At 33.8% G+C, this 19,383-nt stretch overlaps 1 protein-coding gene across 1 annotated transcript; it reads right to left on the bottom strand.

Moving 5' to 3' along the window:
• Window positions 1–3,203: 3,203 nt before the first annotated feature.
• On the bottom strand, window positions 3,204–17,430 carry Rilpl (Rab interacting lysosomal protein like). The gene is made up of 5 exons (XM_067781249.1): window positions 16,707–17,430; window positions 16,328–16,636; window positions 14,319–14,773; window positions 14,055–14,150; window positions 3,204–12,760 (listed from the first exon to the last, which is right to left on the bottom strand). The coding sequence occupies exons 1-5, from the start codon at window positions 17,010–17,012 to the stop codon at window positions 12,655–12,657; spliced, it is 1,272 nt and encodes a 423-aa protein (XP_067637350.1). The 5' UTR covers window positions 17,013–17,430; the 3' UTR covers window positions 3,204–12,654.
• Window positions 17,431–19,383: the final 1,953 nt, after the last annotated feature.

The raw sequence follows: 19,383 nt of genomic DNA, 5'->3' as shown, positions 1-19,383 counted from the left end.
GCAAAGTTTTGTAGAAATATTTTGTGGTAGATAAGTGAAAAAATATGAAATAATATATTTCGGTTGCGTTGCTTTGCTTTGTTGCGCTTGCACCGCCATAAGATAACAATGAAGGGCTAGCCCCTTTTTCACTTTGATGCGACCAAAATGTTTATTTACATACATATGTATATCCACATACAATAAAAAACGCAAAAAATGTATAAGAAATTACGAAATTATATCACTTGGTGAAGTATCTGCGTTGTCGTCCGCAAAAGGCTGTTAATTATACATGTTGCGTTAACCTATACGTATACCTACAATTTATCTCAGCTGTCAAAAGTGGAATGTTGCAACGCTCCACAAAAACCTGGCCTTTATGCATCCATTTACATCAATGCGAAGACTAAGAAGCTGACTTTTTCTCCAATCGAAAGCTGCTATCAAACCCCGTTTCGTGTGCAGCCCTTCGATGAAAGGTGTTGTCACTGATAAATTTTCCACGGGTGAAAAATAGTTATTTTTTCTTCGGATTTGTAATCCTGACAAAAATTCGAGTTTTTTGATATCCCATTTGACAATCTTGAGTAAGTTTTCAGTGAAAATTATAAATTAAACCTTTACCATGTAAAATACCCCAAAGTTATTCTGAAATGCCCAAATTTGATTTTGAGTATGATGGTATCTATGGCCAATATTATAAAAAATGCACATTTTCACGTGCTCTCAGAGAGCGAGAAGTTTCATATCATGTCATCTGTGGTAGCAACATCGGTTATGGGTATCGGCTGAACGGTATAAAACTATGTATGAAAAATTATGCGAGATACATATGCTTGCTGTTAGCTCGTTGCTTGCTAGTAAGCGACTAAATGAAAAATCAATTCACCTGCACGATCATCGCGACGATTGCGCTCTCACTAATACAGGTGCACTTTCAGTTTTGAAAAGCCCTGATTTAAACGCTAAGTAGGTTAAATAAGTAAACATCCTTTTAGAGAGAGGTGGGATATTCTTAGCCTTAGGTTAAACTGTCTTACTTTTCACCTTTGTTTCCAATATCTTTTCTGTAACATAGCCCTTACAGGATTCAAGCATCTTATCTCTTAGGCGATAATAGTCCCAAAAAATTAATATACAGATCAAATTGGTTATAACATATTTATTTACTTTAATAATAATGTGATATCGTTGCATAAAATTATATTTGTAAACAAAGTTGTATATGTATTTAGGTATGTTATTATTTATAATCTTGTTCTGAGTAAAAAAATATAAAATATAATATACGGAGTAGTTTCAAGGAACTGCATAAAAGTTCAGCGCAGAAATAAGCCTGAACTTTTAGAAAAAGTAAGCCTTTTGATTTTTAAAAACCGGTGAAGGATCAAAATAAAAGCTCATCTTCCCAAGAAAATAGATATCTAATTAAGAAACCATTACCTTTATCTAGTAGGAAAAATCTTAGAAAAAAAAAACTCATTTTTCCAGGTATTTACGAAAGAAGTTACAATTTTTTTTCAAATTTTAGAAATGTAATTTTGGCTACGAAAGCTCATTTTATAGGCAGTTCTTAAAAAAAATAACGAAGCAGCAAAATAACGCACATTTTCGAGAATAACACTGAAACAAACAAAAAAATAAAATAAAAAACAATAAAGGAGAATAAATCAACATAAAAAAAATAAAATTAAAAAATTTTATGAAATTAAATTAAACAACATAAAATAAAAGAACACAAAAAAGTAAAATAAAACACAATAAAGAAAAAATAAAATAACATAATATAAAATAACACAAAATAAAATAAAACACGATAAAAGAAAAGAAAATAAAATAACAAAATAAGTTAAATAAATAATGAATACAATAAAACTAATTAAATAAAGTTAAACAAATAAAACAAAGTAAAACAAAGCAAAATTGAATTAAATTAAATAAAACGAAATAAAATAAAATTAAATTAAATAAACTAAAAATAAATAAAATAAAATAAAACTTAAAAAAAAAATGTTTAAATAAAATAATACAAAATAAAATAAAACAAAATAAAATAACGTAAAATATAATAAAAAAAATAAATATAAGGCGCGATAACCTCCGAAGAGATCTAAGGCCGAGCTTCTCTTCCAATTTGCGTCGTGCTCCTCTTGATTTTCCCTACAAATTGGCCGGACGGGGCCTACATGTTTTATGCCGACTCCGAACGGCATCTGCAAGGTAGATGAGGTTTCACTGAGAGCTTTTCATAGCAGAAATACACCCGGAGCGCTTGCCAAACACTGCCGAGGGGCGACCCGCTTAGAAAAATCTTCTTCTAATTTAAAAACCTTATTTCTAAAACTTTGAAGTTGCTTTGCCCGGGGTGCGAACCCAGGGCATACGGTGTGATAGGCGGAGCACGCTACCATCACACCACGGTGGCCGCCGTGCAATAAAGCAAAATAAAAATAAATATAATGAAATAAGATAAACCTAAATAATATTAAATAAAATAAAATAAGATAAAATGAAATGAAACAAGTAAAATTTTATAAAGTAAAATAAAATAAAACAAAACACCAAAACAACACAAAATATAATAAAATAACATAAAATTAAATAAGAAACAATAAAATAAAACAAATAAAAATAAATAGAATGAAATAAAATAAAACTAAATGATATTAAATAAAATGAGATAAAATTAAACTAAGTAAAATTTTATAAAGTAAAAAAATAAAAAAAAAAAACAAAACAAAAAAGTAACCCAAACTAAAATAAAATAACTTAAAATAAAATTGAACAAAAGTAAAAAAAAAAAGATTTATATATATATATTTTTTTATATATATTGAGTGCTAAACGACTTATGTATATTTATGTATGTATTTAACAAAACAAATAAAAACAAATAAAAATAAATAGAATGAAATAAAATCAAACTAAATAATGTAAAATAAAATTAAATTAAATGAAACTGGATAAAATTGTATAAAGGAAAATAAAATAAATTAAATAAATCAAAATAAAATTTTTTTAAATAAATAAAACAAAATAAACAATTCATTATCTGTATTTAATTTGCGAGACATGCTCATATTGGTTAATACAATTGTTTCTATAATATCAGTCATAAAACAATTCAATGAAGAGAACTTAATGATAAAACTGTAAAATATATGAAATTTATAAATTAAATTAAAAAGAAAGTGAAGTAAATTATAATAAAACAACTTAAATTATCTATATTTTAAATCAGCTAATTTTATTTGAATTCATCTTATTTTTTTATTGTATTTTTAGTTATTTTACAAAATTGTTTTTTTTTTTTTTTCAGTAATATCATGAGTTTTAATTGCTAATACAAATGTGCTTTAAAGCCTTCATAAAAAGCTTTAATTAGAGAAAGTGCGTAATATCCGAATAAATGGAAACAACGCCTGCAGCCTATATTTCCACGGGCATAATTTCACTGCACCATATTTTTGGCTTAACGCCTACAAATTTATATACAGAAAATCTAGATATCACTTAAAATTACATTCACGTGTTAAATGGGGTTATTGATGTTATTGATGACAATTTGTGATCGGTCGCACCTATTGGATGGGGCGAAGCGCTGCCACAACAACAACAACAACATTCACATGTTTACACATTTCCATACTCAAGTGCTAACACAAAATAATAAAATGTATACCTTTGTTATTGTTAATATTTTTTCTTCTTCTTAATTGTATTACATTCATTTCTTTATTTCATATAACAATTTAATTTAACCAATTCTTCATTTTTGTTTTAAGCCATTTTGTGTTATACATTATTTTTTTCATTAAACATTTGGCTTTAAATAAAAAAAAAAATTATAAAAAAATAAAAAAATGCATTTATGTTTACAAAAGTTATTCAAGTTTTATAATTATAAAAATATTTTAAAATATCATAAATTGTAAATAAATTTTTGTTGCAAGTTTTTATGTATACAATGTTTCAAAATCTAAGGTAAAGCTCTATTTTCAAAGATAGACAAAAAATCGCAAAAGAGCCATAAATCTGAGTAAAAAGGAGGCATTTATCAAAAAAAAAAAAAAACTTTTCGGGGATTTTTTCTGGGCATGCTTTGTGCAAGGTTTTTTCTCAATTTCTTGAAGATTTCTTGTGCTATGCTGAGTGTTTTACTGCATAACGCTATTAGGAAGAAAATGGCTTTGGCACTTTTTTTTAAATAAAATTTTTAAAAGTAATTGTATTATATAAAATGTACTAATCCAACTTTTAAAAAATATATGATGTATAATATTTATGACATAATTGTGTATGCTCGAAGACATACAACATTTTTTTAAAATTGTTGCTTTTGGCTTTTCCAATCCATTATAACTTCTGCGTAAATTTTTATGATATGTTAAACCAACCCGAATAAAAAATAAATTTGTGTTTATTTGAAGATGTCACTCTGGTTTTTTTGTTTCTTTTTTTTTTGTATCTTTTATGTAAAGTCAATGCGAATTCAGTAACGGGTGTTGTTATCCCAACAGCTGATTGCTTCTTGATTATTTTCCATACAACGCCTTGTACTAGAACATGTCAGTTAATCGGAATCATTGGACATTTTCTTTTGACTTGACATTCTTCTGCACGGCGATTTGGTTGAACTCGCTTTGCCATTACTTTGTATAGATTCGCCGTGTGTAAAGTGTGTTTCTGGCATTTATAATTTTTACGTTTTATTATTTTTTTGTTTTTTGTTTGTTTTTTTTAACTTTTCTTTTATTTATTTTTTTTTGTAAGGAATTTCAATTAGTAGCACACTTTATGTAATTCTCAAATGTTTGTTTCTCTTTGTTAAAATCTTTTAAAATTCCAAATTTAAATGGACCATCAGACTGTTTTTCTCTAAAAACTTACAATCATTCATTTGAAAAGCTCAAGCCCAAATAGATATAAAAAATAAAAATAAACAAATTAAATTTTTTGATTTTTAAAAAGAACTTTTCACATAAATCAAAAAGCACTCATGTAAATACATTTATTGGAAAAAAAAAACAAGAAAAAAGTCCAAAGATATATAAAACAAGTAAGAGTGTAACCGAGCAATTAATACTCAGCTTCATATAGTTTATTTAGCTTCAGTTTTTGAACACTTCATAAGTATGTATTATATTAGCACAGGCATATGGCCTTAGGCTAAATCCGGAGAAGACGAATCTGCTACTCTTCACGAGGCAGAAATACACCCGGAGCGCTTGCCAAACACTGACGAGGGGCTACCCCGCTTACAAAAATTTTCTTCTAATTGAAAAACCTTATTTCTAAAATTTTGATGCTGCTTTGCCCGGGGTGTGAACCCAGGGCATACGGTGTGGTAGGCGGAGCACGCTACCATCACACCACGGTGGCCGCCAACAATTAGCCCTGTCAAATAGTATTCGAAGAGCGGATAGGGAAAGCAAGCATAGTATTGTACGCCTGTGAGTCAGCTTTCAGTAAAAAATTTTATCTCAGGCCAAAGGCATTGTATGAGGCAGTGTTGCGACCAGTGCTAACGTATTGGTCTACAGTGTGGTGTGAAGCTCTTAGTAAAAACTAGAATTTCATCAACCTACTGAATTTCATCAACCTACTGTCGCACCTGCCCCATGGCGGCTCAAGAACCCATACTAAACCTGCTTCCGATAGGCATGCACATACTGCAAACGTCGATGCAAACCGCACTGAGATTCAGGGAATCTGGGTGCTAGATACTCGGGCATTGTAGTATCCTTACATTACGGTTCGTGATCGAAATCATGTTTTCAAGTCGCAATAGCTCTGAAATGGGTAGTCGGATTTGGAAAATGTGAGAAATGATGGATACCAGTACTCTTTAGATCCATTACTTATTGTCATTTTTACGAATCTTTTGACCGTTTCTGATTTATTGTTTGAGCGAAATTGCTTTTAGATACGTAATCATATAACACCTACGTAAGAAGCCGTGCTGAGGAAACGGCAACGTACGTGTAACTGTGGTGCACACCACATAAGTGAGCTGCCAGCTGTCTCTGAATGATCCAAGGGCTTGAAAATAAGCTAGAACTACTTGAAAACGAGCTGCGTGATCAAACTGGCAATCGGGAAATGCCTCAGACTAACTCCAGAGGGAAGTTAGTGCTATAAATGGCTGCCCGGCTTGAATTAGTCATTTTGAGCACCGGCACGACCCCAATATAACGCCGGGCAGACTTTCGATATTCGATCCCTGATATTACACTCGCATCGCAAACCTATTGTGCTGTCAATCGCGTCTGAAAGGAGGGTGATGGAGGATTTTACGGGTAGTGACCATAACTATATCACCTGAAGTAATGCAAAACGTGGTTCTAGTTACAGAAATGCAGGCCGTGAGGGGTTAAGGTTTTAGTAAGTAGCCTATAAAGAGAAGAAGACAGTCCTACACTCGGAGTGGCTCGTTGCTACAGAGTGTAGCACCGAAGCTTAAAAAACCAGTTAGAGCAAACGCACCCTCCACGTAACACAAAAAAAATTATTAAAACGTTAAAAAAAAAAAAAAAACAAAAAATAATATTAGCGAAAGCTTCTTGAATTTGATGATATTAGAATTTTACGGTTTTTTTACTGTTTTTTTTTTCTTTTCTTTTTTCATGCAAATAATTTTTCAACTATAAAATAAATTTTTTCAATAATGTTGTATTTCTTATGGCGCTATTAATTAACTCGTTTAGTTTTCCGCATGTTGTATTTGTATTGAATTGGCTAATAATTGTAGATTTATGCAATTTATATTAATTTATTTTTTTTATGTTTTTTTTTTAATTTTCTTTCTGCATTTTCGTTAACACGTAACGCCTTCAAAAATATTATTTCTCCAATAACATAAATTAATATTTTATGTTTTTTTTTATTAGAAATTAATATTTTATGTTCCATTTCCATCCTAGTATATACATACAGTGATGAGCCAAAAGTTAGAAGCCTTGTTGCGCAAATTTTAATAGATATCGAATATTATATTGTAACGAATTTAGTGCAATTGCGCTTATTTGCAACCTTACTAGCGTTCGTATCGCTAAACTGTTGAATAAATAATTCCAATATTGTATAATGCAAAATGGTCTTTATTAGAGTACTCCCCAATAACACTTATACTTCGCAACCAATAGAGTGCTTAAATCAAACTGATTCTGCTTACTCAGCTTTTGCTCCTTTTATACTCTCTGCTGTGTCGTTCGCATACTTCAAGGCGTTTCTTCTTCTAGAATTTACTACTTGTTTACCAGCTATAAACTCACCAGTTATAAACTACAGAGGCACGTTTATGGCTTCTCATATGCGCGTGTATATGTGAGTGATACTTCCACCGATGATTGCATACTTTTGTACCTCAGGTATATGCATGTATTTGTGCATATCTCTCCGCTTCTTGTATGTACATCTGTGTAGACATAATGGTTGATTTGTTTATGTAGATACAAGTGACTGCTTAGTATCGGCTTAGAGATGATAGTATCCCTTAGTGTTGCTAATATTCGTCACAATATCTTGATCTCGGTTTCGAACTATGGGCAGTTATATACAGCGGGAACTTTAGCAAGTAGCTAAATTCATTGTCCGCAGCAATTCCGTAAATTCTTCTCATCAAAATGGCGCCCCGTGCGCTACTTTGGCTCGGATCTTTGATATTCGGGCAACACAGAAACCAAGATATATATATTACGTTTAACGAAAGTATTTGATTTCAAAATATTTTATTACACAAAAAACAATATTTTGCGTCATTTTAAAATAATGCTACTAACCATTCGCTCAACACTGTACTAAATTTAAATATTATTGCTTCTCAGCAAATTTTGCGCTACTTAACAGACATGTTGGCAATCAAAACTACAAATATAACTCCCCTATTGCGAGTGTCGATTGGAGTAGAATCGACTATTTGTCGATTCCATCTTTTTCATTTAATTTTGTTATTATGCAAGTTAATCGCCAAATCTTTGAACTATTAAAACAGTTATCTTGTACGAAACAGATTTTGATATTTTTTTAACATTTCGATTCATATAAGATACTTTTTATGCATTATAAAGATAATCGATCAACGCTCAACGATGGACTGTCGACTGCGATCGACACTCGCAATAGGGGGAATATTTTTATGCTTTCAATATCAATATTAGTATTATTATATATATTAAAAATGATTTTCATATTTCATCAGCTACGACTTAGCTTGAAAAAACGGCACTAGAGTTGTGTGATTAAAATACAGATTATTTGTTTGAGAGCGTGTGATATTGGGAGATGCTGAGTGAGAAGATGGTGTAGGCCACAGATGCAGTGACTTAGGAGATTTGTAAAAAAAAAGAAACTCGAGATGCTTCTTTGCAATACGTGAAGCTAGTTTCAATTGCGTCATTCCATGTCAAATCGACATTTGAATCGGTTTTGTTAAAAGTTCTACTTACTGTCATCATAGACTTGCGTAGCAGTATTAAAACAAAGCATAATGACGATATTTTCACGGGATTCAAGGGGTTGTGTAGCGCAATATATAGCTTCTCCAACCCAATTGTCAACCTCACCTTTGAGCGGCGATTCCCGTTTCACTAACAGACGAGGCTATGGCGACCCCAAGCTCCTCATGGAACTTGCGGGTGGGGAGGGAGGGATGGCCTGAAGGTTTAATGTGGCCATATAAGTCGTTCTCGAGATGGTCGGGCCAGCACCTTAATTAATTACCGGATCGTACCGGATCTGTATCCGGCAAAGGACCATCACATCAATAACACTCCCCAAAGCCTTCGGGGAGTAACCTTATCGCTACAACAACAACAACAACAACAACGATATTTTCGGATTCCAATATTTTCCTCTATTGTTGCAGTTTATAAGTAAAATTGTTTGAACCAATTTTTATATGTTTCAAGCAGAATGGGCGACGAAAAATAGTAGATGCATGTTTGTCGATTTGACATGGAATGCCTCTTAAGTAAAATACAAATATAAATACTGCCTATTCTAGTACATACAATGTATCATACATGTCATACATAGTTCAATTGTAAAATATATAAAGAAGTATGTATACAGAATTTGTGTTTTCGATTATTTGTATATATTTTTTATATTTATCTAAATCGTTGCAATTTTAACACTTTTTAAAGTAATTTTTAAATTTTGTGTTTAAGACATTTAAAATAAATGATAATTCAGCACCTTACAAACTTTTTGCATAAAAAAAATATATTTATGTGTGTATGTATTTAAGTTACAAAAATTTTAAATATACATTCATACTTATACATACATACAATGTTATATAATATTAATAGGCGAAATAGGGTACCTTAGTTTGTTTGTTACCCAGTTCAAAGCGCGGTATTTACATCGCAAGAAATCAAAAATTCCAAACAAAAACACGCTCAAGAAAAATTTTATTCGTCAAGTAGTATCTATCTCTCGAGAAAACGCATACGCTTTCTTCTACCTTTTTCTAAAGACTTTTTTAGCAAACGTACACCGGGGAGCCCTGGTTTTGCCAAGAAATATATGTACGTCTCATTATTTCTTCAGCGACGACCCTGCCAGAACGCAATGGGTTAAATACTGAGATAAAGTGGGAGCTTTCAACGAACACTTGCCGTCATCCAGTGAGTTTAACAGCTCCGGCTCACGCTCAATTCTCACGGGAATGCTCTGGATCATTGATAGACTTGAGAAGCAGATGTCGTGAAATTTTCGCACAGGTGAAATGTGATAGGCAGATGTCGCCGCTGTTTTTCATTTAATTCATAGGGAGAAAGGCTAAGCAGCGACATCTATTTTTGAAAAAGTAGGTTTATTAAAGGCAGCGTTGCCAAACTAAAAAGAAATAATTAACAAATTATCTGGCTCACAAATTGAACCACACTTCTATCTGGATTTATCTGGCTCAAATCGTTGTTGTTGCATTTACATGCAAAATTATTTATCTGGCTCAGGATTTTTGCCACCGGATGATGGCTCTTATCCTTGTTGATACGTTGCAAACATGTTTCCTTCAATTTAGTGATAGATATTTGGTTTTATGAGCGACAAGTTGAGCCAACTGTTAAAAAAAATAACTATACTTAAATTTTAAGTAAAAGGACTTCCTAAATTATTTTTTACACTTCACCATAAAATTAAAAGGCAAAATTTTATTCGAAACCAACATTTTAAAATGTTAAAGAACTGCCAAACATCGAAATAAACACGATGAGCAAAAGTAGCGAAATTCTGCTCAGTAATTTGACATAAAATTGCAACAGTTGAGTGGATCGAATATTCATATGTTATTTAGCGTTTGCGTGAATAAAGAAACTAAAACTTCTCTATAGCCGGAGTCAATGGTGCCGTATGTCGTATCGCTGTATCCGTATCCCTAACGTAATCAGCTGTTTATCGTTACGATGGTAAACCAAACCCCAATTGGTTGGCTACGATACGGTTACGACCTTAGCGTCACCAATAATCGATTGCATTGATTCTCATAAGGTTGGTCGAATCAGCTGTTAAAACGTTACCGATACGGTTACCGATAAAGCACCAATGTCTCCAGCTTATACTATAGTATGTGTACATAATACCAGTGCGCGGTTGCATTTTATCAGAGTTGCCATAGTAAGATTTTATTATCAGTAATTTGTATGCAATATTTTACTTTTGGCGACTCTGTTCGATCGTCATCGTGTCGTGATCACGGTCGTTAAAAAACGAGCAATGATCGGCTGATGGTGATCCGCAAACGTATTGCAAAGGAGTTTTGTTAGAGTACTCCAACATGAAGAAAATGTAACACGTAATCCAACAATTTTTGCAGGGTTGTTATCCCAACAGCTGATTACTTCTTCTTGATAATTTTACATACAACACCTTGTACAACAATATGTCAGTTAATCGAAATCTATGAAAATTTTCTTTTGACTTGACATTCTTCTGCACGGCAAATTGGTTGAATTCGCTTTGCCACCACCTGGTATAGATTCGCCTTGGCTGCTCCAGATTCGCCTTGGTTATAGAACAGAACGAATTGTGTGAAACAGTAAACCATTGTTTACTATAATCAAATCGCAGGTAGGTAGTTCACCAACGCTATAAAACCTTTATTTTGATAAAATAATCATAATTTAACAAATTTTTTAACGTTTCAACAACCTTTTTGTGAAATTTTAACGAAAACACCGCGTTTTTTGCTTATCTTAAAATAGGTAATATGGAAAATTAACTACCGCCAGTTTGAAAATTTCTATTGCTGTCCGTCGTTGGTGATTCTCTATAAATAGACGTCTGTAGGCTGATCCTATTTTTCACGTAAGAATTACATACTTTTGTACACAAATTTTCTTGAGCGTTTTCTTATATTGTATATGCTGCGCTTTAACAGACATAAATATATTTATAAATAAATACTACGCTCCATCTTAATAAATAAAAGCGTGCTTAAAATGTGAAAGATTAGTTGTGTAGAAGACAATAAATATATATACATGCGTGTATAAAAAAATAAAAAGCACTTAAAAACATTTTTGGCTTCAGTTTAAATACTAATGGGCGTTAAACGAACAACATGATTACTATTTAAACAAATGGTTGTATAAATTAAATATAAAAATACATATAAACAAATTTTAAAAAATATTGAAAATTTTTTTTTTTTTTAAGTTTGCAACCAAGAAAACCTGGGACCACGTAACGCCCTTTTTTAATTAATATCATATATTCACCTTACTTAAATATTTATGTTTTAGAGTGGAATCAATTTGAAAAAAAATTCTTTAACTTAAAAATTTTTTTTTAGTAAAATTAAGGGCCTCATTCTCTATTACGAAACGAACGTTCGTTTCGCCCCAGAGACGAATCGCTAGTGTGTTTGCACTATGTTAAAAGATGGAAACATCTCATTTGACACTTGCCTTCCCGTTTCACATTAAGTAAGGTACGTAAAGGCCGAACGAAAATGATAGAAGGGGGACTCATGTAACCGTATAAATGCCTTATAAAGTGTGTAAACGTATAAATTTATCTAGTGCGTAAACGAACTGTCAAATTTTGTATGAAAAATCATTTACACAATTTGTATAAATTTACGCGCACATTTCATTGTGTAAACGCGGTAAACTCAAAGGAATGCAACCTTCCAGACATTACAGCAGGCATTTTCATCAGAAATCTCCAACATCAGAAAGTCATTTACAAGAATATCTTAGTAAAGACGTTTTAGTTTTGATTTTTCACTTAATCTTGGCATTTTTTAATTTGTATAACAATCAAAAAATTTTTGTTTGGCAATAATACAGCTGATAAACAATCAAGTTTATCAAGAGTATTTCTAGGTGCGTTCATATAACAGCGTGTGTAAATGGATATAATTTTACACCTTATAAGTTTATATGCTTTCATCAGTCCCCCTAGAGAATTCTATTGCTAGACGAAATCCTTTGGAGGCGAATCGTTCGACTAAGCTATCGTTCGCAATACAGAATGAAGCCCTAAGAAATAAATTTATTTGACAGTGTAGTGTCCAGCGCGGGAATGTTTCTGTACATCCAAAAAAAAATTCAGTTAAATCGCGCCTCTCTTGCAACCGCAGCTCCCTTTAGAAAATAAAATCTGCCGTATCATCTTGATTTACCTAGCGAATAAAGCAAAAGCTTCAACTAGCTCCTGAATTTATTTGGTTTCCAAATTTCCAGGTGTGGCAGAAAGAGCCATTTTTGATAGCGTAGCCAATGAACGTTTTGAAGTGTCCGAAGTGTCGGAGAATAGGCGGCGGAAACTGAAAAAAAAATCGATTGAGTTAAATTTTTTTAGGTAGCAATATCAATGCATTTGAAATGATAAGAAACAGTAAGAAGTTTACACCTAAATTTTACAATTTCTTAAGCTAAACATAAATCTCTCAATTTACTACTGCTTTCTAATTTTATTAGTTTTAAATTTAAAACTTAACTTAATAATAAGTCTAAGATTTCAAAATTGTTTTAAAACAAAACAAAATGTTTAAACAATCTAAAGAAAAGAATCTTTTATACACGTCTGGTTTTAAAACAAAACCCAAGAGTTTAAACTTATTGTTATAAATCTAAAAATAAAAGATTTCATTTGCGCGAATTACTGCACGGCATACATTCTTTTACACAACATTTTCTTGTATGTACATATAATAAGTAGCTCATTGGATAGAGCACACTATTCAGATTCAGAAAACGCCGACTCAAAATTCAATCATTCCCAGAGTCCAATACCCTGAACTCACAGTAGAGGAAAGTAGACTTCTTAGTAAGATGCGCGTTACTCTGGCACAATTTCGATCTGGATGCTATAATAGGTTAAACTCTTAATTATTCAGAATCAACCCCCTCACTCGCATTGTATGCTCTGTTTGTGATGTGTCACCACATGATACAAACCATATTTTGAATTGCAATATGGAATCAACGCCTCTAGCACCCATGTCTCTTGTGTCCAACCCTATTGAAACTACAAATATCCTTGGAGTTCCGTGAGAACATATGGATGACAATGTGTGAGTGCTCGCACCTATTGAAGGCGGCGATGCACTGCCACAAGAGAAATAAGACTAAAAAGAAGACGCAAAACCTAATGATGAACCGCAGAGTTAAAAGGCACAAAACCAGGATTTATGAAAGTTCTACAACAGTTAGATCCCTTCTTATGTTGTACCTTGGACTTGTACTCATCATCAACATCTATTTAATAATAAATCAATGAATCAATAACAATTACAATGTGTATAGGCCTAATGTATGACGTAAGTCTTACTAAGTTTTTTGCCTTTAAATTGTAAGATTCTTTAATTGTATCCCAGATGCGAACGGCATCTGATATGTTTTTTAAAAAAATGCTTTGGGCTTCCAATATAATTTCTTCAAACAGATTTGCTATTATTCTCTTCATTCCACACCTTAAATAAAATCTAATTCTGTCACAAGTAATAATCACCTAAGTACTATCCTTTTACATGAGACTTAGGCAATTATTGCTTATAAGCAAAGAATTTTAAATCCTTTAAAGCATATGAATTTAGTTTGCGAAAATTTTGCACCTACAATTTGCGTATGCCCGATTCATTGCTCTTCTTCCAAGGTGCATCGTCTGGCTCGTAAGGTAATGGTCCTTGTACAGGTGCATCGTGCTCAGGTGGCCTAGAAAATGTAAAAATCAAATTACACACATTCAAATGCAAAAAATATTTGTTAAGCACTACTACGTCGGCAGTGACACTTGTGGTCATCCAAGCGCAGACGCCCCACACACCAACCCACAACACTGGCCACACACTCACACAAAGTAAACATAATAACTACACTTACGTGCCACACACAGCTTCATGTGCTTCTTGTGATTCATCATCAACTTCATCATCTTTGTCATCATAATCATACGAACTTGAATCACCACCACCACCTGCCGCTCCCACTTTGGCATTACTGCCGGGTTTGAGTGATTTCAGCTCTTCTGTTAAATTATCAACGGTGGTGATCAATTCATCGCGTTCACAAATTAACTCCTTCAATTGTAAAGTTGTGTAACGCGGACGATTCGGATCGTTGGGGTCGTCACTGCCAGACTTAACCAAATCTTCATTCTCCTTCTCTGCCAGACCAAGTTGTTTGCGTAAATGATTTATGTCACGGTATTGGTCTTGTAATTGTGCAAGAAAATCAGCGCGCTCTTCACACAGCGTCTTCACTTGAGCTTGCAACATTTTGCGGCGGCGATGAGCGTCGCGTCCTGAGGACTTCAAACGGTCCATTTGTATATGCAGCTATGGGTAGGGGAGGGAGAGAAACAGAGAAAGAATACAACGAAATCAAATAAAACTTTTTATTTGAGGGTAAGAGAATGAACATGTAAGGTAAAGCAAAAATTCTGAGCAACTATATAAAGAAGCGCAAAACAATAACACCCACACACAAAATAGGTTGGAAAAAGTAATTATATATACCATGGCAAAACTTTTTCTATATAGATTGCGCCAATACTTTTGCATAGGCAGTTTATAATTGGCAACAAGTTGATTCAATTTGCTTAAATTAACGAGCGTAAAATAGATTTTGTGATGACCTGAGTAATGGGAAAATTTCTAAACTGCGTCGTAGCATAGCATCGTTAGGTAATTAATTTGTTAGGCAAACTTTGCGGACACCCAAAAAAGCGATTAAGAGTGAAGGAATTGTACGGATATAAATTTGATTTACTTTCTTTGATTAGGTTTAAGAAAGACAGCAGGATGCTGCAACCCAGGGCACGAGTTAGAAAGCGATTTACGAAAGCTGTGGGAAAGAAAAAATGTGGCTCACACTGCTCAAAGACCTGAAACTAGAGAAGATGTCTTCACTAGGAGCAAATCACAATTTTAAATAATAGATGTCCCTATTGAGGTGAGCAGAAACTTCATGATTTTTTTTTTTTACATAATGACAGACATTTTCATCAAATATGTACAGAACGAGTCAAGAGAGCGATAGTATCAGGCTAAAGAACTAGTATTTGTGAGATATCTGCTGTGATTATGTCATCAGTTCAAGTATCGGCTACATATGTATTACATACTTCCACTTCTGTGAAAAACTCGTGTCTTTCCAAGTAGAATTCATAACTTTCATAGCAAAATGTGTAAGTTATGTGTTAATACTACCTAAAGGTTGTATTCCCAGCTCTAGCAATTTATAGCGTCTCTGTCAACACTCCCTTAAAATACAATGAGTCCTGGGGTCTTATTCTGGAACACGATTTGAAAGATATTTATTTCGGATTTGAAAAAAAATTTATATGATTTGACTGCTTTCGTATCACATTTTCGTTCAAATCGAGTTACAGAACCCACTATATAAGCAGAAGAAGGAACCAAATTATGGTCGTCAAAATATGACAAACTGCTAACTATTCTTCGAGTACAAATAATATATCTCCCCAATCTGGCTTAGATAAGGTTTGAACAACGAAGGCTAGATTTTCCATTGCGAGTTTTAACCTCAGCTTACCACTTTGGTCGATAACATACAAATTTGGTGCTCAACTTAGTTTAAGCAGGTAAAGTGGCAGGGTTTACGTCTAGTCAACTTCAGCTACAGTTTATACTGACATTGAAAACCCGAACCCAAATAGGCTATTTTTTAATCTTCCTCGATAGTATGGTGGTTAGTATACCCGCCTGTTTCAGCGAATTCATGTTTCCCGATGATAGTGAGTATTCTAAATAGAAGGGCCCGAACTCATACCTAGCCATGGATTGCCACTCTGGAAATCTTTGGGCAGAACCACCTCGCAAATATATTAGTTTCTTTGCTGCTCTTTCCCTGGAACAAACCTTACTTACATTTTCTATTTCTCCATATTTTTCTTGCAATTCATGATCTTTTTGTTTCAGCTCATCACGTTGCTTATAAATCTGGTCTTTCAAGCGTTGCAATACTTGGGTATCCGTTAGCGCACTATTTAACTCATTATTTGTAATACTTATAATACTTTCAGTCAAACTAGCACCCAGGCCAGATGAATGGGCAGAAGATGATTGCAAATCTTGCGTCTGCTTCACAAGGCGCTTATTCTCATCCTGTAAGGTTTGTACCATTTCTACAAGTTCATTAGTTTCGGTGCGCCATTGCTCTTCAAGTACTTCCATTTCCTGTTATATGGAAAATAAAAACATATTAACTTAATATTATTGTGGTGTCAAAATGGTGTGCCAAATTTACCCTTTCGAAGCGTCTTCGATATTCGGCTTTTTCTGATTTTTCACTTTCCAATTGTGTAATTTTATCACGAAGCTCTTGTATAGTGACATTCTCGCGCTCATTTTTTGTAGCTAATGCCTCAAGCAATTCTAGGGTATTGATAATCTTTGGCATGAGATCCGTAACTGCATCGGTGCCATAACGATCGATAATTCTTTCATATTCCTTGCCAATATCCGATGCTAAATCGTAAACATCAACAACGGCGATGTCATCGATGGCATCGAGCACCATTTCACCCATATCATTGATATGAAAGCCGGGCATATAGTGTGGGAGCTACTGTGTGGGATTCTCTTGGCCCGGAAGAGTTACAAATTATACAAATCGAATAAAAAATATTGAACAGTTAGTTTACTTTAAATATTTTTTTGCAATTCTTCCACCCCCGGTCAGCTTTACACGCTTCTTAATTTATTTTATGTATAAGTGAATATTTCTCCTACGTCAATGACGATTTTTTTCTTTTGCAACTGCAATTTTTTGGCTGACGACCACTGCCCCAAAGCGTCAAATAAACCACACTTGCTATGTGCTAATTAAATTACTTGCACAATTTAAATATTAATGTTTGTTAATATAGAATTTTTTATTTGTTTAACATTAACTGGAAATTAAAATTTTTCACAATAAATTTCTTCCGTAAACAAATCCGAGAAGCGACGGACAAGCCTGGCTGGAAATATTTGACTAGTCCTTTTTGTATTGTTTCGATCAGGAGGAATCGCATGAGTAATCGAATTGGAAAACAGATGATGACAACACAGGGTTGTTGTAGTAGGTCTTATAAGGTGAGTTCCTTGGATAGCCCAAAATGTTTGAGTAATTTACGAGCTCAACTCAGTATGAGAGAAATTTTGAGGAAAACACAGTTTTGAGGCAATTTGCTATTCTGTAAGCTGTCCTCGTCACCAGACTAACCATACTTAATTTATGTACGGTAGCATATTTTCTATAATACTGTGGAAGAAACCTTTGTAGAAACAGTTCCTCATGGTCCGATGCTAGCTGTGTTTTTGTTTTATATCTATAGACGTTTATGCTTAAACTTTATATGGACTGCTAAGCGTCAAACTTTAAATACACCTCTGAAATTGCTGCGCATAAAATTAGTACTACTACATTTCAATACGCATTATAATCAGATGTAATTGAAATATGAGTCCATGTTTCACCTCTACACAAATCCTATGTATCACCCCTTAAAATGGTGCGTGTCCAGAATTCATCGCAACTGATTCAGCTATATGTTATACACAGACATACAACAAAGAGTTGTGTCTCGGCTCTTCAGTACACCCTGTGCTGTAGCTAGTTGTTTAGCCACTGTCGCTAGAAGGGTTTCCTAAGTAGTATTATCTAAGCGAGGATAAGAGTTTTTTTTTACGCGCAACCTTAAACGTATACGCGTTTAAAAAAAAAACAACAATAAACAAATACTTGGCGCGATTAATCTCCAAGGAAATTAAGTTCGACCAAATGTTTGGTTCTGGTTGACTACCGAACAGTTCAGCCTTATAGTTTGGATTTTGCCAATGAGTTGCCGAACATCCTAACTTTTGTATTGGAGGGACAAGGAAGAAATTGACTTGTTGTTGTTGTTGTTGTTGTTGTAGCGATAAGGTTGCTCCTCGAAGGCTTTGAGGAGTGTTATCGATGTGATGGTCCTTTGCCGGATAGAGATCCGGTACGCTCCGGTACCACAGCACCATTAAGGTGCTAGCCCGACCATCTCGGGAAAGATTTATGTGGCCACATTAAACCTTCAGGACATTCCCTCCCTCCCCACCCCCAAGTTCCATGAGCAGCTTGGGGTCGCCAGAGCCTCGTCTGTTAGTGAAACAGGATTCGCCGCGGATAGGTGAGGTTGACAATCGGGTTTAGAGAAGCTATATATTGCGCTGGCAACCTGAAGGGTTGCGCTACACAGCCTCTTGAGTCTGGGATTTTAGTCGCCTCTTACGACAGGCATACCTACCGCGGGTATTTTCTGATCCCCTAACCCGCTGGCGGAGAAATTGACTTCCCGTTTTTAGTGTCACCGCTTTTTGGGATACTACTAACAGTTACGGCAGACGAGTCGCAAAAGTTAATTTTACATTTTTGCGTGCTTTGTTATTATTTTTTTTTTTTTTATAAATTCACAAGAAAAAAAATACATCTATTGACATTATATCGAGCCATAGCGGCGACCACTTTCTTCTCTTTTCCTCTTCTTCGCATAAAAATAAATCTATTACAAATTAAAACTCTTGTGCTCCATTACACAAACAAACATAGCTGCTTAATGTGCTGCACCAAAATATGTCTTAGGCAAGGTGCATACGAGGCTACGCGTCATAGACGCTGCAGGCGAAATTTTTTAGCGTGGATGCCGAACACACGTATTTGAATGGAGAGCTGCATACAAAGCGTCAGCTGCATGAAAGCGACAAAGCATGAAATTTTCGTGTAGCTAAGCGTACAGCAATGTTGGTCGCTGATCGTACGTACGCTTGAAAAAAAGGAAGATCAAGATGTTTGTTTACATTTTTTTGTATGCAAATTTGTGTAATTAGTTAAAAAATATTACTTTAGTTAATAAAAGTGCGTGAAAGGTATATTACCAAAGCGAAAAAGGGTATTAAACACCACAACA

Source organism: Eurosta solidaginis, chromosome 4, assembly GCF_040869045.1.
Source record: "Eurosta solidaginis isolate ZX-2024a chromosome 4, ASM4086904v1, whole genome shotgun sequence".
Taxonomy (NCBI): domain Eukaryota; kingdom Metazoa; phylum Arthropoda; class Insecta; order Diptera; family Tephritidae; genus Eurosta; species Eurosta solidaginis.
Note: the sequence above shows the minus strand (reverse complement) of the source record. Positions and strands in the feature narration are given on the sequence as shown.

What these genes read in the sequence shown, in the direction of transcription:
- Rilpl (XM_067781249.1), bottom strand. Translation starts at nt 17,012, where the DNA reads ATGCCCGGCTTTCATATCAATGATATGGGTGAAATGGTGCTCGATGCC. An exon ending in CATGAAGCTGTGTGTGGCAC is followed by an intron (nt 14,151 to 14,318) that starts GTAAGTGTAGTT and finishes TACATTTTCTAG; the next exon opens with GCCACCTGAGCACGATGCAC. An exon ending in GAATCGGGCATACGCAAATT is followed by an intron (nt 12,761 to 14,054) that starts GTAGGTGCAAAA and finishes TTTTTTTTTCAG; the next exon opens with TTTCCGCCGCCTATTCTCCG.